The sequence below is a fragment of the Mastigoproctus giganteus genome, chromosome 7 (genome assembly GCF_048544385.1).
Source record: "Mastigoproctus giganteus isolate SK-2022 chromosome 7, ASM4854438v1, whole genome shotgun sequence".
Classification (NCBI taxonomy): Eukaryota; Metazoa; Arthropoda; class Arachnida; order Uropygi; family Thelyphonidae; genus Mastigoproctus; species Mastigoproctus giganteus.
Window position 1 is genome coordinate 50,884,210 of NC_143581.1, and position 22,651 is coordinate 50,906,860.

Genomic DNA, 22,651 nt, shown 5'->3' on the forward strand with positions numbered 1-22,651 from the left:
CCTTTTGCTTCATGTTTTGTTATCTTCAACAATACTGAGTACCTTTATGAGTCTAATTTTAATTTAACAAAATTAAAAATTTGAAATTGATGTGCTGCCAATTGATGAAATTTCTATAACATCAGCTACCTACAAGAACATTTTTGCTACCTATAAGTATATTTATCAGTGAGAACTTGTGCACTATGTATTTGCATACAGAAATAAAGTACTTCCTCATTGAACAAAACAGAATTTTCTCATATTTTTAACTCTACAATCTTGGCAGTAGAGTTGCCTATGACCAAGTTTGATTCATCCTTCTAATTTAGTTTGTGCCTGCTACTTTCATGCTTTTGCAACCACATTTTTTTTTAACTACAGGGAAACATTTATTCAAAAAGCAGCACGTGCAGCACATGAAATTATGTTCACTTTGAAACACTATTTCTATTTCTGTATTTCTTTCTCACACTGCACTTTTCTTATGCTCCTTTGTTTGCAAATGTCTGAATATGCTGCATTTCCCGGCACTTATAACTGAAAAAAATTACCTCTGTATATGCTACATACACAAAACAAATGTATTAATCTTTATCATCTTTTTTAATATGAAAAATTTTGGACATATGACTTCTTAAACAGTACATTGTATTTCTTTGGCACTGTTAAATCAAATTTAATTTTGCATGACACATACAAAGAAAACAGGATTTACTGTTTAACTAAATCTAAAATTTCATTCTATTTGAGCTGATTTGCATAAAATGCATTTTAACTACAAAAACAGATAACCACCTGTACTTGCAACTGAACAACAGTGGCAAGTACACATTATGGGGACTAAGCAGCACTAACAGTTATTTTTATAAAATTAAAAACTTGAAATCTGGGGTATAAACTGGAATTTTACATAAATAAGAAAAATTATATATATCACAGGAAGTAATTTTACTATAAATGTAAATTTATTAGTGTTCAAGTGTATCTAACATTTGATTTTGGATAAGTTGACATACATTTTATGCATATCAGCACAAACTGTAGATAATTACCTTTGCTGTATCTGCATTTAAGACATTTGTTTATTCTGAAAGTCTTGCCAGCAAAAAATCAACCTTCCAGATTAATCTTAAAATGCTGCAGGGTACGGTAGAGTCCTTAGTTACTGTAACATCTATAAACTGTAATCGTTAATTTATATATTGTAATGTATCTTATTAAAAATGTACACGAACATCACTTCTTTTGTAATTTTTTGATTATCCTGAACCAAGAACCAGATATAGTCATCCATTCTATCATATCTTCATCCCACCATTTTTGTACCTTTTCTCCATGGGCTGTAATGTCTGGGTGGAATTTCTTCTCATCCTCTTCATTAATGTTGCTTAGGCCTCATCTGAAAAACCCCTCCAGGTGAAAGTGCAAGCAATGGAACTTGATTGACATTCTGCATGACATTTTTCTGCAATTTTCAATCAACTTTTCAATTAGTTCTTTGTAATTTCCATTCATTGTTACCAAAAAAGCCATTCACTCATGGCAAAACAACTGTCAGGCATTTCACTTTATTTCCAACTTTTCTCTGATACAGCAAATCCTAGGATTTTGCAGTTCACATTGGTAAAAGTTCATTTGTAACATCACTCCACATAGTACAGAAGTCAATGCTGATTGTATTTGTGAATTTTTTCCATTATCTTGATGAAATACTGTGCATTAAGTGCTCCAAATATGATGAATATGTCACTCAAAAATATTGTATTGGTGGGAGATATATCCCTCCCTAATGCCCTTGTTTGAAAATTGGAAAAGTAAATGAAGTTCTCTTTCTTGGTGATTCCTTTCTACTTCTCCTCTCTCTCTCTCTCTCTCTCTCTCTCTCTCTCTCTCTCTCTCTCAGGGTAACTTGGGAATTTTTTTTGTTTTGGCTTGTGCAGCATAAGCCTCGGCTTCCTTGCACCATATGGCTAATAATAATAATAATAAAGTTAATGTCAAAAATTTTTGAAAATAGCATTGCTTTCTTTTTCAAGACAATTTCCCAGGTAATTCCTCAATGGAGGCAAAGAAAACTTCAACTTCAACCCTAAAACTCAGTCTTCCAGTTCTTGTGAAGCCAAGATCTGCTTTAACTTATGGACCAGTATATATGCCACCTTTCAACTTTTGCATCAGACAAATTTGGAAACAGACTGCATATGTCACCTTAACGATCCAATGCTTTAACAAATTGTTTGAGCAGTCCTGGTGATATGGAGTGGTAGAAGTAAGACTATGCTTTTGGAACCAAGAGAATGTTTACTGCATTTTGTGCACTAGACTGTAGCCCTATTCTGGCAGACTATTCTCTTCTCCAGTAGTTCTAATCTACTGCCCTGCTGTTCCCGAAAAAGCAAAGGAACTCAGTGAAACCACTTTGCAATTCCAGAATGAACCAACCCCAGCATATTGAAATCTCCAGAAATATCTATTTATGGTAGTCATACTAGGTCTTCTTTAATATGAACAGAGTGCATAACAAGGATCAAAAGGTGTATATTCCCATCGTAAAGTGATGCAGCTTTCAAACTTTTACTTGAATTTTTTTGTTAAAAGGAACTACCCTTCTGGATTGTGGCTAATACCAATTTCTTCATAAAGACTAATCAAATCAAAATAACAGCATAAGGAGTTTGCAACAGTGTAAAAACATGTCTAAGTGATATGTATTTTTCTGTATGTGCAATTCATGCAGCTAGGATCAGATCCAGTGTACTACACTCTTTTAAATGAGAATGTAAATAGTTCTGTTCTGGATTTGATTAGCCCCAAGTTTTTGATTAGGTCATCCACTCCTTGATGATTAGGGAAGAAATTTAAACTTTTATATATCCACCATACAAAAGTAGCTGTCTTCATGATTGTAAATGGACTCACTCCATATTCAAGAAATAGCAAAAAACATACATTTATGACTACTACAAAGCCACTCCTCTAATATTGATCTATAAGTACATAGCAGAAATAAGCTGTCCACAACCTGTCTTGATCAGCCATAAGTGCTGCAAAATAAGTCTTCACGTGCATTGAAAACCTATGCCACCAATGATATGCAACACCTGCTTTGGACTAAATAATATCCACAAACATAGCAGAATGTGTCTGGAGATGAACACTTGTTTGGTAGCTGAGCAAACTACAAAAAAAAAAAAAAAAAAAAAAGCATTTATACAAATACTCAAGCTCTTATTATATCACAGTATTAGTATGAAGTTATGTAATACATATAACTGTTGAAAGAATGACCGAAAAAAGAATAAAAACCAATGATACTGTCATATTCAGCACAAAACATATATAAGAAACCGTTCCATCAGACAAATTTAAATAACACTATAACAAAAAAACTAATTTTTTTGTTATAGTGTTATTTAAATTTTTTAGTCTGTGAACCATCCATAAATTTCTGTAAACTTCCCCTATCTTTTTTTTCTTCTTTGTAATGTTTTGAATAAGTATGCCCTATGTCTTAAAAATTGCTGATTATCCATGTAACCTCTGCCCCCTCCACTAGCCTTGGTTGCACAAGGCTGGTGGGGGGGGACTCTGTGAACCATCGGTAAATTTTTGTCACCTTTCACTATCTTTTTTTTTTCTTCTTTGTAATGTTTTGAATACATATGCCCTATGTCTTAAAAATTGTTGATTATCCATGTAACCTCTGCCCCCCCCCCCAACCTTGGTTGTACAAGGTGGGTTTGCATGGGAGGATTTGCAACTGTTCTTTATGAGAATCAATAAACAAATATTTATTTTATTTATTATTTTGGCCTGATAACACTGTATTTCAAACCCAGAAAAACAGCAATTTTTACAAGACAAGTTACAGCATAATCATTAAAAAAATAAAAAAGAACAGCAAAAAGTGAAACGTAGACTTGATAGGAGATATAGTATGGTATAACATATATCTCAAACCTTAGAAAATCTGTGGATGAAGCTAAAAAAATGGTTAATGAAAAAGCCTTTATGCAAAATGCGCTAATTAGGGTATTGGACAAACCATTAAAAACCTTGTGTGTGCTATGTCCAAACTTTGTACTGTTATACAAGAATAAATTTCATGAAAAAAGTTTGGTGACTGCTGTGAAAAATTAATTTTACTCAATGATTCGATTGGATTTCTTGAAACAACTCAAATTGTTTTCCTTTCAGTGTCCTGTTTTAATCTGGGGCTGAAAGTTTTCATGGTGCCGAATTAAGATAAGGTGGTTGCAGCACTGTTCCAATATTCTTCAATATACTCTTCTGCAACTGCACACTAGTTCCATCATGCCAGCCACTGATCAAAACAGCTTTGGAAGTTTTTTTGGTGAATACTTTCAGGTGGTCTGTTTGTTGATTGGATTTCTTGAATTGACTCACTGTTTTCCTTTCAATGTCCTGTTTTAGTTTAAGGCATAGTCGAACATTGTATGGTGCTAAATCAAGTGAAGCATGATGGGAATGTTTCTATCAGTCAAAAATTTCCACACAATAAGTGATGGGTGAAACTGCATTATTATGAAGAAGCCAACCATTTTTCAGGCTGTTTACATTGTCATGGATCTCTCAACCATTTTAAAACTTCTTTGTAGTAGGCTGCACTAACAGTGGCACTTTGGGGAACAAATTCTGATAACATCATCCCCTCGTCAAAAATGCAAACCAGCATGAAGCATGACCTCCATGTGATTTTGGTTTCACTCGATTCAAGTGTCATCACCAAAAACTGGTGATGACACTGTTTTCCACTGGAAGTTTTGTTGGCCTTGGTCTCTGGTTCATACCCCTACACCTGCCACTCATCACCTGTTATAATTTTTGTTAAAAATGCAGGATCTGACACAGCTTGCTTGAACAATTCAGATGAAATGCAGGGCCTATTTTACCCCTAAACAAACAAGGTAATTGCCTAGGGCCAGTAAAACCATGGGGTCTGATCCCCCTCGAAACGTAAAATATATTTTTTTTATTTACAATTCAAAATACACAAAATTCTACCATGGTGCCATCTGTCACTGCAAGAACCTTAAAACTATGGATAAGGAGACACCAACTGTTCTTCCTCGGTGATTACGGCCGTACAAAATGTTTTCTTCCAGAAACTTTCAGAGTTTCCTTTGTATTCATTTGCACAATTTTGCTTTAGCCACCGCTTGAGTCTAGATAAGTGAATGAAACAAGTCACCGCTGCTTGTGCATCAATGCTTGTATACACATGGCGATCACACACGACCCCATATATTTGCCTTTGAATGCACCATTGGCGTCAATGAAGTCACAAAACAGCACCAAAACCTATCCATTTATCATTATTAATCCAAAAACATTAGATGTTATTTGTAATAAACATTTTTACAGGGGCCCCAAAAATACTTTTGTCTAGGGCCCGCATATCCCCAAGTTAGGTCCTGATGAAATGAGGCTGATGCTGACTTTAACCTCCAGTGAGAATGCATGGAACAAACTCTGCATTAGTCACCTGATACTCAAATCCTCAGTGAAAATGGCCCAAACTTATGGACATCTGCTTGGAAACTTCTTGAATAGTCAGTTGCAAATTAAGGTGCAGAATTCATTGATGTTTTGATTCTTTATGGATGTTGACAGGAAACCACTTTTTTTCAATTCAAGCAAAAATATTCCTCACAAAATATTTAACATTTTTTTTTCTCCCATCACAGCATTATCGCCATGAACTGTTATGTGCATTTCATACGTTTCCATTGCTAACTTTCTAAATTACAACAAAATTTAATGTTCAAAGGTTATTCAAATTTCATCATGTTCAATACATGCATTAATTAAGAAAAACAAGTGTTCACTCAAAGCAGCTATCTGCCAGGTTGACATGTAAGCAGTTAAAACTTGGTGTGCACATGCTGGAAAGTTGTTGTAAGCCCTGCTCACACTCTTTTAGATACTGCTAAATTATAAGATTATTCACTGAAATTTTTAATCAAACCTTTTCTAGGATGTGATTTATGGAATGATTACAGAACGGTTTTAGGTTAGTGATAACATCTTTTTTTAAAAACTGCCATCAGTTGCTATTATTTTGCTCATTAGTGACACATGATTTATTATTACAGTCAGTTCTACTATAATGCGCATTTTGACAATGCGAATTTGCTCCAATGCAACTGATATATCAGGGAACAATGTGAGTATAATGCGATTTTCGCACTAGCTCATCTGTGAGTAACTCCAGGGGAATGCAAAACCCGGCACTAAGCTAAGCGTAGTAACCTGTGCAGCAATACATACAAGTTTAAAATATGTCAGCTGTGTGAGAGCTGTATTTTCCAATTACTGTAGTTGTAGAGTCGGAGACACTCTTGTCATTTGCTGTATTCACAAGATAACAGATGACATCAGGCCAACTCATGTTTTCAGGAGCTCACATTTTTCGGTTCGAACACAAATTTTGTGAGCGGTGATAGCGTGAGCAAAGGAGTACATTTCTGGAGGTCACTATCACAAAACAATAAAAACAATTTGCAGTTCCTGGTTTATTGGGCTTTTCTGTTAGTGCAATCTAATTATAAACAGGTAGTGAACTCGATCTAATTACATTTGCGATAATACCGATAACTGGAATTCTGGGTTTTTATGTTATTATGGTGAAATGTGTTACCCCTTTCATGAAATCATCAATCATAATATGATTATGATTTTATATTATAAAAACCAAATAATTTTCACGTGCTGTGTGTTCCTTGTTATTGATTGCTTATCTATTTTACTGTTTTTAATTTTATAATAAAAAAAAAAAGTCAGTGAACAGAAATATCAATTAGTATGTATATATATTACAGTGCTGTATTTATTGTAATATTCATTTATTTATTAGAAATTTAAGATGTTTAAACCTGTGTTAGCAATTTTATTAAGTTTCTAACTTTTTTTAGTGTTTCACTTACCACGCAACAATTTTTTTTAGCAATCTGCCCCATCCCTATTTTTCCCGTAATCCCTGTTTTTAATGCATGAAATACCATAACCCAAAGATTTTTAGGAACACATGTACCACGTTATAGCAGAACCAACTGTATTTATTTGCTAAAATGAACAGTTTCATAAGGCAACATTACCCCAAGAATGTAAATTTTTTGTAGGACCACGGATTTCTGTCACAAAGTGGAAGGGAAGAAGCGAAAGCAAACAAAGAAAATAGCTGTGCAATGAAAAACAAAGCAGTTACAATTATAAGTGCTGTGGTGGTGAGTGCAGTTAGTGAGAATAAGATTAGTGTTCTTATCCATTATGATGATGCTCTAATAGTTACAGCAATTTTTACAAGACAAGACAAGTTACAGCATAATCATAAAAAAAAAAAACAGCAAAAAGTGAAAATAGTAAAAAGCTGGCAACAGATAGTTAAATTTATTATCTATTATAACTATTTAGAAATCATAAATATAACGTTATAGCATAATACATATAACTTTAGGAGATACGGAATTCATATAACATAGACCTGGTAGGAGATATAGTATGGCATAACATATATCTCAAACTTGATAACATAAGGAATAACGTAAAACTAGATAGCATAATATGTATCACTGCAATTAGGACTCTATTAGCTTAGACGCCTCCAGACTAGAGCAGCAAAGCAATGGGCACAAAATAGCAGGAGTGCTGTGGTTCAGGGGAGAACAGAAGGGGACAATTCTCCAATGCACAATCTACAAAAATGTGCAACTTGTAAAATGTCTGCAAAGGAGGATACCTTTGTGTGTGTGTGTGTGTGTGTGTGTGTGTGTGTGTGTGTGTGTGTGTGTGTGTGTGCTAGGTAGAATGTGAAGAAATTAGACATCAACTTGGCATTATGAGAGTTTGAAGAGTATGGTAGATGACCTCAAAGGAATTAAAATGGGGCCCATCAAACTCTCAGCTGCCTGTAGCTGAGAGCTTGATGGGCCCCATTTTAATTTTCACTTCTTTCACCTCTGCCTGCAGAGGTGAAAGCAGCTACTGTTCAAGAACAGTAGCTGCATGCAGAGGTGAAAGTGATTCCTGCATTGCTTCTATTGGAATAAGCAGCAACCTGGAAAGCAAGGCTATGTTAGGGTAACCAAGTGTAAGAAGAGGTGCATGTATATTAATGCTAGGAGTAAATTGATGAATTTGTAGTGCTGGTCAAGACATCAAAGGCAGAGTTGGGATATAAGACGTGGCATTACTCAGATATAAGGAAAGCAGAATTGCAATTTGGGGAGAAAAATGTGTACAGAAAGGATAGGAAGAGAGGAGGAGTTATGCTATTGGTTAAGAAACACAAAATCTAAAGAAGTGCATCTAGTTGACATGGGTGGACAGGGCAACATTGAGTCAGTTTGGTGTAACATAAGCACTGGAAAAGTAAAAATGAGAGTAGAAGTGTGTTATATGTCTAATTACTCTGATGAGTACAACGAACAACTGTAGAGAGAAATAGAGTGGGCCAGTAAATCAGAATGTTTTATTATGTGTTATTTTAACTTTCCAAATACTGACTGGAACTTGTGGGTTGGTCACTTGCATACTAGCAAGACTTGTGGATTTATTGGATGACTGTTTTCTACAACAGCAAGTTCGAGAGTTAACCTGGGGGAATAATACTCTTGAGCTGATTATAATCAGTGATTATTCATGCATTAAGAATCTGCAAATAAAGGAACCACTAGGTGGCAGTGATTGTGTACTCATGTGGGATTTACTTAAAGATTTACCTACCATCATGAGCAAAAGGAAGGGTTTTTTGTTTCATAAAGGTGACTACAGTGGTTTCAGTTGGTTTTTAAATTTTATACAGTGGGGCCAACTGATGACGCTGCCAACAGCAATTCTAAATGGGAATTCAAGGACTTAAATCTTGGGTTTTTTATACCAACTAAGAAATACTGCATGGGCTAAATGGATGTCAGAAATACGTGGAGAAGTGCAAATATATCCCCAATTTACAAAGGGGGATCAAGGTGACAGGAGTAATTAGAGACCTGTTAGTTTAACTTCTGTTCTGGAGAAAATAATGGAGTCACTGGTTAAAGAAGCATTGCAGGATCATCTAGACAAGACTGCAGTAATAATTCAGACACAGCATGGGTCTGTTAAGGGGAAGTCTTGTCTGACCAATTTGATTGGATACTCTGATGTAGTCACAAAGGAACTGGATGCAAAAAATAATTTTGATATCATATACTTGGATTTCATCAAAGTTGATACTGTTGTACATAAAAGACTGCTGTACAAATTGGTGCAGTGAAGCATTAAGGGCTGCTATGGATAAAAGGATGGTTGAGTGGGAGAAGACAGAGTAGTAATCAATGGACATTGCTCTTCGTGGAATAATGTTACTAGTGGAGTTCCCAGGGTTTGTCCCATTGTTGTTTTCTCTTTATCAATGATACTAATGAAGGGATATCAGGCTTAATGTTCATGTTTGAAGATGGCCTGGAATGGTTTGAACCAGCTTAATGCTGATTCTTCCTCTTGCTCAGATTTTGCACCTGAAGGGGCATAAATTGATGAAAGACAGTTGTAGCATAGATGTGCAGACATTTTCTTTTAGCCAGTAGGTGGTTGATTGCTGGAACAAACTACTATCTGTCACTGTGGAAGTTGATAGCTTAAGTAAATTCAATTCAAGGAGGAACTGAATAAACTTTTGGAGCGAATGGATGGGTGAATTGGAAAGTGTGTTCCCCCTCTCCCACTGGTGCTGTATAAGCCCACTTTCTTGCATCATATGCCTCTATTAATTAACTCTTTGATTCTAAACTTTAGTCAAAAAATCTTTTAGCATATGGGATGTTTTTCTCATGGTAGGTACAAACACGGCGAATGAGAACTAGTCCCCTACTTTTCTGAGGATGATTTTATTGCTTTTGGCAGTAATCTAAATGACTTAATAAAATATTTAGGAATTAGTTTCAATCCTGAACATTGGAGACTTTTTGACTCATCAAAGAGTAGTCTCAAAGGTGTGTTGCTCCACAATAGAAATAAATATGGGCCAATTCCAGTTGCTCACCCTGTGCATTTGAAATAAACATATGAGAGCTTGAAGTTATTGAGAAATATTAAGTTTGACAAATTTGAAGAATATGGTTGATTGTTCTGTGCTGACTTTAGATTACGTTTGACAAATTTGAAGAACATGGTTGATTGTTCTGTGTTGTGCTGACTTTAAAGTGATAGGCATGTTACTTGGACAGCAATCTTGCTACACAAAAACACCTTGCTTTTTGTGTGGGTGGGACAGTCAGGAAAGGAGTAAACACTGGGATGTCAAGGTCAGGCCAAAAGAGGGACAGTTTTTTGCCTGAATCAAAGAACATAGTTCATTAACCACTGATAGATCCCAAAACTGTCCTCTTTCTGTTCTTGCACACCAAACTGGGTTTGATGAAAGAGCTTGTGAAAGCTTTACCTCAGGAAGCCCCCTGCTTCAACTAATATGTGCACTAAATTCCCATTGATTTTTGTTGGAAATCAAATTCACAAACTGATGCGGGACCAAGGTTTTGAGGGAACCATGAATAAAAGAGAAAAACAGACATGGATTAGCTTCGGGTCTGTTGTTGAGAAAACAAAAAGGATCCAGACTACAAGAATACAGTTGAAAGTTAGTTGCATCAAGCTGAAAGTTACTGGCTCCAAGAAGCTGGGCTGCAACACGAGTGTCAAGGTACATTTTTTACACTCCCGTATCGACTACTTCTCAGAAAATCTAGGAAGTGTTAACAAAGAATGCTGAGAGGTTTCACCAGGACATTAAAGATGTGGAGATGAGGTACCAAGGGAGGTGGAACGTCAGTATGATGGTTGACTACTACCGGATGCTGAAGAGGGGCTGCAAAGTAGAAAAATCTGCAAGAAAATCATAAATGAAAATCTGACCTGTCGAAGATCAATTTTTAAAATGAGAGGCAAGTGTTTAGTGGACTTTTTAATATACTTCCCTTTTTAATAGTGTTTTCAAATGTATTTAAATATAAGTCTGGTAAAAGTAGAATCTTGTTATAATTTCAGTGTACAAATTGTGCCAAAATTAAAAAATATCATATTGAAAAATTGTGAAAAATCATATTGTGTTTAGTGATTTTTGAAGAAACCTGACAGGATGGAAAACAAATGGAAGACATTTTTGAAACCAGCATTAGAAAATGATTCAGAAACACCTTTTTCTGAGAAAACATCAGTGAATTTTTCTCAAAACAGAGTATTGTATTCTATTAGATAGCAGCTGATTCTAATTTCTTCAAGAAAGATATTGTTGCAGATTTTGCTCTCTTCAGAATCATTTAGTCCAATTTTGTTTAACAATGGCCCTGCTGTTTATATTTGGGTGTGAGGGAGATTTCCAGAGCTTTATCAAAAAGAGATCTAAATCAGTTTTTGTTTCTCTAACTTAGCTGAATATTCTATTACAGTCAGTATTTCTATGAGCAATTGTTAAAATGCCCAGGATGACTTGGGATAATTTTTGCATTTGTCAATCCCCAACCAATGACCACTATACATCATTGTTTCTTGTAAAATGGAGTCTGGTAGGTTCTTAAACTGAAACTGACAGAACTGTTGCTGTAAAACATCTATTTTTCATCTTTAATGACACCAAGGAGGACTGGAAACTTCATTTATGAGAATATTTTTCAGTGGGACTTTGAGTACCATGTAGTCACATGCAGCTAGAAAGTACTTCCTCTCTAAACAAAAGAACAGAATCTTCTAATTTTAGGTACCTCATGACCTTGGCAGAAGAAATGTCTACGACCAAGTCAAAATAATCTATCTGGTATCATCTGCTATGGTAATCAGTTTTAAAATTGTTGGTAAAATAAATTTGCATGTAACATTCTTCAACATACAAATGGAGGCATATAAATTATCAGATGATAAAGAAACCTACATTAGGTATAAACTAGTCTGATATCAAGTCACAAAAGAGGTGGCAAGCTAAGGAAGATTACAAGACGTATATGGCAAAGAAAAGAGCAAAGACCTCTTTACTTATTTTTGCTGATGAAGTATAAGCTTGCTTCATTACATTATTTGCATAATACTAATAATAAACACTAGAAAGAAAGGGATGAATCACATTGGTTCATTAAATATGAATGGTAATAACTTGTGATGACTCTGCTCAGGTGGTTGACAAACTGAATAGATATTTTGCATCTATATTCATACGTGACAATTCAATTAGTGTCAAATTCTAACAGGGAGCTTTGTGATAACTGAGAGGAGAGGAAAGTGGAAGAGAACTTGTTGAAGCTAAACATAAATAAGCAAGGAAAAAAGCTATCCCATTATATTAAGGGAGGCAGAAAAGAGATAGGTAAACCTTTAGCCATAATTATGAGAGAACCCTTGTATTCAGGGAGGTAGCACTGGACTGAAGACTTGAAAATGTATTCTCAATTCACAAAGGGGGGGGGGTGATATAAGTGAGTAATTAACAGTCCTGTAAGCTTAACTTCTTTCCAGGGAAAATTATGGAGTCACTGGTTGAGGAAGTAATGCAGAACCAACTGGAGAGAAATGTAGTTATACTGCAGTCACAGCATGGACTTATTAAGGGGTAACCTTCCCTGACCATTCTGGTTGGATATGATGATGCAGTAACAAAGGAACTGGATGTGAAAAATAATTTTTAAATCATATACTTAGGTTTCAGAAAAGCTTTTGACATTGTTCCACATAAAAGAGTGCTAAATAAATTGGGGCAGTGTGGTATTAAGGAAAAGTTACTGCTAGGGATAAAGGGATGGACTACTGTGATTATTGAAGTTCCCCTGGGTTCAGTGCCGTTGTTGTTTTTATATTTATCACTGATACTGATGAAGGCACATCAGGCTTAATGGCTGTAGTTTGCAGATGATATGAAATTTGGCAAGGTGGTTAATGGCAGCAATCATAGTATGCTACTGCAACAAGAGCTAGAAAAGTTAGGCAAATGGGCTGATGACCATTTGCCTAATTTGTGGTAAGTGGCCGTTTAAGTTTAACATTGACATGCAAGGTAGCAGTTGCTATTGTATTTGGGGTTTTTTTGGCACCAAGGCCTGTTGGGCCATATTGTGCCTGTTCACGATTTACTTATCACTAATTTCACATGTTATTATGATCAGAGACTATTATATCAAATTATGCATTTCAAATAATTAAACAGTTCCTCAAAATTTGCTTCATTCTCAAGAATATGTAATAAGGTTAAGGGTTCCTGCAAGTTGGATAGGGAGCTAAAGCTCAATTTTCTGATATTTGAATGTTGGGGACATTCAATGAGAATACGCTTTATTGTTAGCTACAACTAGCAAGAAACATTGAGGAGAGTACTTTCCCATAAGCAACTACAGATGAGTTACATGCGAATGACTGATGCAGATACTGTTTCAGGAGAAGCAGAACGACTGATGTCGTCTGCTTCTCCTGAAACTAGATGCCCACAGTTGTGGCTCTTTCTTTTTTTTTTATCTGCAACAGTTTATTGATTTCAGTTTGCCAGAGGTGAGACCACTGTTTCCTACATGTTGTTTTAATAATGGATTTGTAATCAGTGTAGGGCACTTTCAGTTGACTGGAAGATCCAGAGTCAGGATGTTTAGCAGTGTCATCTGCATGTTCATTATCTGGGATGCCAACATGATCAGGGATCCAGCAGAAGATAACCTTCAGAGGTTGGCTGTTTGATAGTAAAATAATTTAGATCGAATCTCTTTAAGAATGGGATGAGAGGGAGAAAAGATAGATTGAATGGCAGTGATTGCATTTAAGGAGTTTGTATATATCAGAGACTGGTTGATATGATAGTTGTTTATGTTATCTAGGGCCAGTTTTACTGCATACAATTCTGCAGTATAGATACTGAATTCAGTAGGAAGAGGAACAGCTACTGAGAAGGTGGAAGAATTTGCTGCAGCACCTACAGCTGCATCTGTTTTGGAACCATCAGTATAGATATGTACTTTCTCTGAGTTTTCCAAGGAATGCACTTTATGGAGCTGTTAAAAGTTGGTGTTTACCAGGGTGGATTTTCCCCATCTTAAAAAGAAATTGTCACAGAGAGATGATAATTCAGTCTAAGGAAGTTCGGAAGTAGCAAGGTCTTTAAATATATCCTGGAAGTTACTGTCCCAACTGAGCATGAGCGTTTGCAGTGGAAGCCCTGCAGGGTGGTTTTCATTAGGTTTATTGAGGATCAAACAGGTACTGCCAGCTGGGGTGGGATGGAATACTTTTAATCTTTGCTGAATAATCACACCATAGAGATTTTCTACTAAGATGCAGAGGGGGTTCATCTTCCTCAATATACAGGCTGTGGACTGGAGATGTTCTGAAGGCTCTCACAGCTATCCTAAGGGCACCATGCTGGATGTTGTTCAGACATAGAGATCTTTTCCTAGCAGAGTCATAGACAGGTGATCCATAATCCAAGCACGACCAAATTAAGGTTCTGTAGAGATGTAAGAGGGAGCTGCTATGGCAACCCCAGGACGCAGCGAAGGTGGCTCTAAGGATGCTCACAGTTTTTTTAAGACAAGCAGTCCGAAGGTAAGCTATGTGGGAAGCAAAATTAAGTTTATTATCTAAATATAACCCCAACAGACGAAAATTGTTAGTGATAGGAATTGGGCTATTTTTTGAAAATATTTCTGGATCCAGATGTAGTTTGCATTTCTTACAAAAATGAATTGCAGTGGATTTCTTTTCTGGAAATTTTAGCTATGGAAATTTGAAGTTGCCTTCAATGGCATTCGTAGTTTGGGATTGACAAGAGATTAATGAGGTCATCAGCAAACATGTACGATTCTAATATATTTGGTACAGCCAGTGTCATAGTTGTAATTCTTGTTGCAAATAATGTTGCACTGGGGATGGATCCCTGCAGTACACCCTCCTATTTTCAAATGATTTGGATAAATCATTTGATTTATACTTGTTCAAATGATTTGGATAAATTCTTCATATATACAACCTGAAACATTCTGTGGCATAGGAAGTTTTGTATAAATTTTGTAACTGACCTCTCAAGCCAAAAGAATGAAGATCTTGAAGTACACCATATCGCCAGTTGGTATCGAAGGCTTTCTCAATATCGAGATTAATTATGACCAGATCTTCTCTCCTACGAAGGCATTATGGATGTTTGCTTCTGCTTTTATCATCACATCTAGTGTGGACCGATCCTTTCGAAACCCGTACTGGTAACTGTTTAGCAAGTTGTTAGTTTCCAGGAACCATTAGCCACCTGTGAACATTTTTTCCAGGACTTTTGCCTAAACAACTAGTCAGTGAAATCAGCCTGTAGTTATGTTGAAAGGTATGATCCTTTCCTGGCTTTGGGAAGGCTAGAACAATTGAGTGACATCAGGAGTTTGGGTAAGAATTTTCTAAGAATATTCAATAGTAATATTGAAACAGTTCTGCTCAATTTTGTGTTTGGTATTTGGTTTTTTAGTGGTGAACAATAAAATAAAAAATAAATAAAATAAAATAATGCAACAAAAAAAACAATATAATGGATAGCTGTTGTTGTTGAGTTTAATGACACATAGGCTGCAAGGGCCATATTGTGTCTTTCTAATGATAATGGATAGCACAGGACCAGTGGTTGTTGAGATGCTCATTGGGTGTTCTGGTGCCAGTGGCTTGTGATTCCTGACAAGGTGGGACCCCAGCAGATGAAATCGTTCATTCCACTGTAAGTATGTTAATTGTATTCTATCATTTATCTTTTGGCTTTTTAGTTCACAAATCCAACAACTCAAAAGTACATGCTGCAAAGGAGAAAAGGTAATCTCAAGCAAGCAATCTATACTTTTGCAAATGATTCCAAAAATTATTTCTATTTCAACGTTACATGAACAGATAGTTTTGTGAAAGATTTTTTTTTACAATTTTGTAATCGTATGCTACTTTTTTCCATTTTATTTACAACTTTCACGGAGCACAAAAAATTTTCATGAACCTTTGAAAATATCTTGTGGGTTATAGTTTGCATGACCAAATAAAAAGTTTGGTAATGTAAACTATCTAGCCACTTTACAGTTACAAGAATGGGAACCAACGAGATTCTACTTGACAATGATGAAGTTTTCAGTGAATTACTTAAGAGGATGAAAGATGCACAAAACTTCAGTGATTAATAATCCCAATATTATAATAATCAATTTCACTAAACTCTGAAAAGTAGTAAATAGCATTAGCATTAGTAGAGACATTTGATGCAAGAAAGCAAGCTTATGCAGCATCAGCCAAAAAAAAAAAAAAAAACCACTTCCACTTCACCCCTCTGTTCATTCAAAATACCTGTCCAGCTGAGCCTTAAACTTATTTAGGCTATCAACTTCCACGACAAGGGATGGAAGTCTGTTCCACCAACCAACCACCCGCTGGCTAAAGGCAAATTTCCGCACGTCTATCCTACATCTGTCTTTCCTCAATTTGAATTTATGCCCTCTCAGGTGATTATTCTGAGCGAGAGGAAGAATCCCATCAGCATTGAGCATGCTCAAACCATTCAAGGCTTTATACACCTCTATCAGATCACTTCGCTGGTGCCTAGTCTCCAGACACTGTAATTTGCAAAACTTAAGCCTTTCTTCGTAAGAGCACCCCTTTGTTCCATTCACTAATCTTGTTGCCCTTCTCTGTACTCGTTCCAGCAGCTCTACATCCTTCTTGAAATGAGGCCTCCAGACCTGTATACAGTACTCTAGGTGTGGCCTGACCATTGCCTTATACAAGGGAATAATCACCTCCTTATCCCTGCTAGAAAAATTCCTATATATCATTGACAATACACCATGAGCTACTCTTGCAGCCCGTCTGCACTGCTCAGAGAACTTCATATCTACCTGCACAACCACCCCCAGGTCCCTTTCATTCTCTACCACTGTCAGTGTAGTACCACAGAGTTGATACGTTGCTCTGGGGTTGCTGTTTCCCATGTGTAGTACTTTACATTTGTCAATGTTAAACTTCATATTAATTATATCTATAGCTAGTAAATTTTTTTATTATAACAATATCATGGAAAACAATAATCAAGAACTGTATAAAGAAATCTAAATACACTTTATAATTACAAGAATGTTAACAGTCATAAATAAAGAATCCAAGAAACATTCAAAACTGAAAGTATAAACTATTATTTAATAACAGCTCAATTCAATCTGCTCTAAATTACCAAATCATTTGCTGATTGGGCTGTATCCCTTATTTTCTGCACCCAGTCAGTCAGTTCTTCCTTAGAAGGTGCAGCTATTTCAATGGGTATTAATTGTGTTGGTGACACAATTCGAAATACCCATTCTCTACCACGGCCAAGCCAGTTCTGAAGAATATCTAGAAGGGGGAAAAGTTAAAGGTGAATAGATGTAAGGCCTATGTTTATCTAAAACCACAGAAAAGCAATAAAAAATAAATGAATATATAAGTTGAATAACTTAGAGCTTGAGCATCTAGTTTTATTTGTTTTAATACAGGGTTTTCAAAAATGAATAGTAAGGTTTTGTAAGTGGATTTGAAAAAAAAAAAAAAAAAATAGGTTCTCATCATTCATTATACAGTAATTCATCAAACTCAAGAAAAGCAATGAATATATAAGTTGAATAACTTAGAGCTTGAGCATCTAGTTTTATTTGTTTTAATACAGGGTTTTCAAAAATGAATAGTAAGGTTTTGTAAGTGGATTTGAAAAAAAAAAAAAAAAAAATAGGTTCTCATCATTCATTATACAGTAATTCATCAAACTCAAGAAATTTTTGTACATTGTGCTTTTATTTATTTCATTAATCTGAAAAGGTTCCTGTAACAGTATTACACAACTTTAATATGTGCATTAACAACATGGCACACATCCTATTCATACTCAATTTTTGCCCGCATTATGAAAGAACTAATGTACAATGAGCCTCAGACAGGGAGTTACGTGCATAAGGAAGCATGAGATTTAAAAGTTATCCCAAGTCATTCTTGGCATTTTAATTCCTCATAGCAATGCTGAGTATCAAGAGAATATTTAACCAGCTAGGTGTGTAACACATGCACGCACAAACACACACACCTGAATTCAGATTGTGAAGCTTTGGAAATGCTCTTGACAGCCAAGTTTCAACAGCAGTGTTATTGTTATAAGCAAAACTTTGACTCAACATTTCTGAAGGATGCAAAGTCTGCAACAGTATCTTTTTCAAAAAAATTATAAATTACTTTGAAAAAAATCATAGGCAACTTAATGTTTGTAAACATACTGTACTGTTATGTTTAGAGTAAACAGTTCTATTGTCTGTGAAACTTAATTTCTAACAGCGTGGGCCTAACAAAAACCCCTTGCTTTTGAAAATCTTTTTATCTCCTGTTTGTTTGCTATGAATTCCTCCTCTTTTTTTTTTTTTTTTTTTTTTTGAAAAACTGTTTTTCATCTGTTTACATCGTACTCTCTCTCCTGATTTCCAGACTTTTGAAAGTCAAAAGTTGGTAAATGTGTATATCTAATATGCTTCTATAACACATGCAAAGTAGCTATTTTGCTTTACTCGGAGAAATGGTGGATTCCACGATTGACTTGTTTGTGGTATTTGTGATCCAAGTGGGCTGTAGAACACCACAAGCTGGTTATAAAAGTCAAAAATAAAGTTCTGGTTAGTTTATTTCATCGGCAATTCCTTTTCCAATGACAAGCTTTTTTATTTACACCTAATGTTTATACAACTTCGTTCAATTTTTCTGCCAAAAGGAATCAAGGTAGATAGAATAATAAAAGCTTACACCTGGAATTGATCACATGAAAGTCTTCTATCCATTGCACTACTGGTTCAACTGCCAGTGTTGAGCTTATTACATCCTGATTTACAATGTCAGTTCTCATTTGCACAAATGCATCATTACTGAATTTCATACACTCGATCCTATTAAGATTTTTTGAATGAGATATAATTTAGTTTTGTAGGTGCAAAACTCAAGACCAATATCATGAACAAACATATGATTGTATGCAAAAATTTGACATTAGTAGGGGTGATTAGTGGCAGCTTGAGACTGATTCCAGATGCCACCTTTCTTAGTGAGAGTCATACTGTTCTTGGATTGAAGACCAATGGACAGGTATGTTTTGGAGTGATGAGTCATAGTACATGGCTCACCAGTCTGGCCTGGTGTGGCAGATGTAGTAGTAGTGGCATGTAATGCAAGAAAGCACGTGTATGAGCTTATGCAGCATCAGCCAAAAAAAAAAATCACACCATTCCCTCCAAATGCCTGTCCAGTTCCTCCTTAAATTTATTCAACCTATCAACTTCCACAACGACAGATGGAAGTTTGTTCCAGCAATTAACCACCAGCTGGCTAAAGGCAAATTTCCGCATATCTATTCTACATCTGTCTTTTCTTAATTTTAATTTATGCCCCCTTAGGTTCGTAATCTGAACAAGTGGAAGGATCCCATCAGAATTCAGCGTGCTCAACCCATTCAAGGCCTTTATACCTCAATCAGATCACCGCGCAGGTGCCTAGTCTCCAGCCACTGCAATTTTCAGAACTTAAGCCTCTCTTGGTAAGAGGATCCCTTCATTCCCCTCGCCAATCTTGTTGCCCTTCTCTGTACACACTCAAGTAAATCTACATACTTCCTAAAATGAGGCCTCCAGACCTGTACGCAGTACTCAAGGCGTGGCCTGACCATTGCCTTATACAGAGGGATAATCACCTCCTTTTCCCTGCTAGCAAAATTCCTATATATCATTGATAAAACCCCATGACCTGCCCTGGCAGCCTGTCTGCATTGCTCAGAAAACTTCATATCTGCCTGCACAATTACTCCCAGGTCTTTTTCATTTTCTACCACCTTAAGTGTAGTAGCACACAGTTGGTACGTTTCTCTGGGGTTACTTCTACCCATATGCAGTACTTTGCATTTGTCAAGGTTAAACTTCAGTTGCCACTTCTTAGCCCATTTGCCCAAATTATCTAGATCCTGTTGCAGTAGCACACTGCCATTACTGTCATTAACAATCCTGCCAACCTTTGTATCATCTGCAAACTTCAACATTAAGCCTGATATCCCTTCATCAATATCATTGATAAATATACAAAACAACAGTAGACCCAACACTGAACCCTGTGGGACTCCACTAATAACGTTAGTCCACAAAGAGCAGCACCCATTGATTACCACCCTCTGTCTTCTCCCACTTAACCATCCTTTTATCCATTGTAGCAACTTACCCTTAATACCATTCTGCTCCAATTTGTACAATAGTCCAAATTGTACAATGTTATTCTGACAAGGGGCTCACATCTGGTGAGTATGGGCTTGGCACACCCAGGGTCCTGAGCAGGATATCATCATACTTCTCTCTCTCTCTCAGGATAACTCAGAAATTTTTTTCTGGCTGGTGCAGCAAAACCCTCAGGCTTCCTTGCACCATTTGGCTAATAATAATAATAATAATGCAATTTGGTGGAAGCAGTGTGATAGTCAGGCCTATTTTTCATTGTTTAACCTGAGACCACTGGTGCCCCCTTTGCATTTGCGATTTTGGACAAAATCACAAATGCTGAGGTCGACCTAGATGTTCTGGTCAATAATGCATTACCTACATTGTGTCAGCAAGTCTGGGAACGCCCATACCTGTAGCAAAAGGGCAATGCTCCATGTCACACTGCTTGTGTTGTGATGGACTAGTCTGAGGACATGAGGATCGAAGAGATGGATTGGCCAGGCCAGAGGCTGGATTTTAATCCTAAAGATAACCTCTGGGATGAAATGGATTGCCAGATACACATGAAGAGAAACTACTCAAAAGACAGAGCTGAACTGGCTGCCATTTTGAAGACTGAAGAGCAGAAACTATCAGAGGACATTTACAAAAATTCATTGGAGTGTTCCACAAAAGAGGCTAAAGGTTTCAGCACGTTATAAGTTTTCCAGTAAATAAAGGTTATTTGTAGATATGCAGGTGTCCAGATATTAATGGTAGGGCAGTTTAATTGCCTTATTTACAAGGAAACTGGCTCAATTCAAAGAATATAATTCAAACAGACATTATAATATGAAACAGTGAAAAAGACAACACCTTTCAAGAAGTAAACATGTAAACACTGATGGATCCAATATCTTTCTATTTTATAAGATTTAAGAGAAGTCTGGTTGGCTTGCCTCACTAAAATCCACTCATGCACACCTTCTCATTGATAAGCGCTGTTACGTCATTCTGGTGGCAACGAACGTGTAGAGTGGTTCTCTTCAAGATGCCTGGTCAGCATGAAGAGAAAAAGACCTTACAGCACTTTATTAAATATGACAACACAATGAAACAAATGACCCTCGGTCCCCAGCGGCTTTCACTCTTCCTCTTATGGCAGCAAGAGGATCAGAGTGGAAGCAGAGAGTGCAAAGAATCTCTGAGTACGACACAGAAACTGAACTTGGCCTGTTATGATGTAAGATCAATCATTGGTGAAGATAGGATATTAAAGATGGAAAAGGAATTACAAGATGTGAATTGGAATATCATTGGCTTGGCTAAAACAAGAAGAAGAAAATGAATCACAGGTTTATCAAGTAAAAATCTCTTTTTGCTGTACACCAATGGAAACAGTGAAAAGAGTGAAGGTAAAGTTAGCTTTCTGATCCATAATGATATTAAAAACAACATTTTTAATTTTTTTAATTTTAAACAACTTAGGATTTCTAAGGCGTACAAACTAAAGGTTATAATGATATATGCATCAAAATCGAGCCACGATGATGAAGAGGCTGAGGAAATGTACATCGAAATTGAGACGTCTAGATGAACAGAAAACTCACTACACCATCATTATAGGGGACTTCAATGCTAAGGTTGGAAAGAGACAAAACAAAAATGTAAACCATAGGAAATTTTGGAATTGGTAAAATACTTGTGGAATTTGCAGAATCTTAAGGAATGTCAGTAATGAACACTTTTTTCAAGAAAAGGATGAACAGAAAGTGGACATGGAAGACCTTAAGTGTATTAACAACTAATGAAATTGACTTCATCCTCACTAACAGAAGATATACTGTGAACGATGTTACCATCCAGAACAGTGTAAATGTTGGAAGCGATCACAAACTGGGAAGATGCACACTTGATATAGATTTAAGAAAAGAAAAAGACTGACTCAAGTAAATAATATGAAAATGTTTGGGATAACAGAAGAGTAAAAGCAATATGTTCTGGAACCTAGGAACAAGTTTGAGCTTCTGGACCTTTCAAGACCAAGACATTGACAAGGAATACAACTTTCTGAAAATGATAAAGCCCAAGAATCCTATAAGTGAAAAGAAATCCAAAGAAGAAAAATTAGTCAACAAACACTTGTCATGATGAACTGAAGATGACAAACGAAGAGCAAGATAAACACTGACAAGGACAAAATCGAGTATACTGAGTTATGAAAAAGCCATTAGAAAGAGACTCAGAGAGGACATAAGAAGGTTAAAGTAGAACCTTCTTATATCCTTCTGAAAAGTAGAACAAGCATTAAGGGAAAACAAAAGACTTAAATCAGCAGTCATGAGCAGCAAAAAATGATACTAAATATGAAGAATAGTGATGGTGTACTTATAGATAACAGAGAAGGCATAATTCAAATAGCAGAAGACTACTATAATGTATTATATAAG

The 22,651-nt window shown here is 36.1% G+C and overlaps 1 protein-coding gene across 1 annotated transcript in view; it reads right to left on the reverse strand.

The window, feature by feature from the left end:
* sl (small wing phospholipase C gamma 1) overlaps positions 1-22,651 on the reverse strand; it is a 602,812-nt gene that overhangs the window by 146,720 nt on the left and 433,441 nt on the right. The window contains exon 22 of the mRNA XM_090377657.1: positions 17,189-17,346. Within this exon, the coding sequence (XP_090233783.1) occupies positions 17,189-17,346 (158 nt within the window). The remainder of the gene's footprint in view (positions 1-17,188; positions 17,347-22,651) is intronic.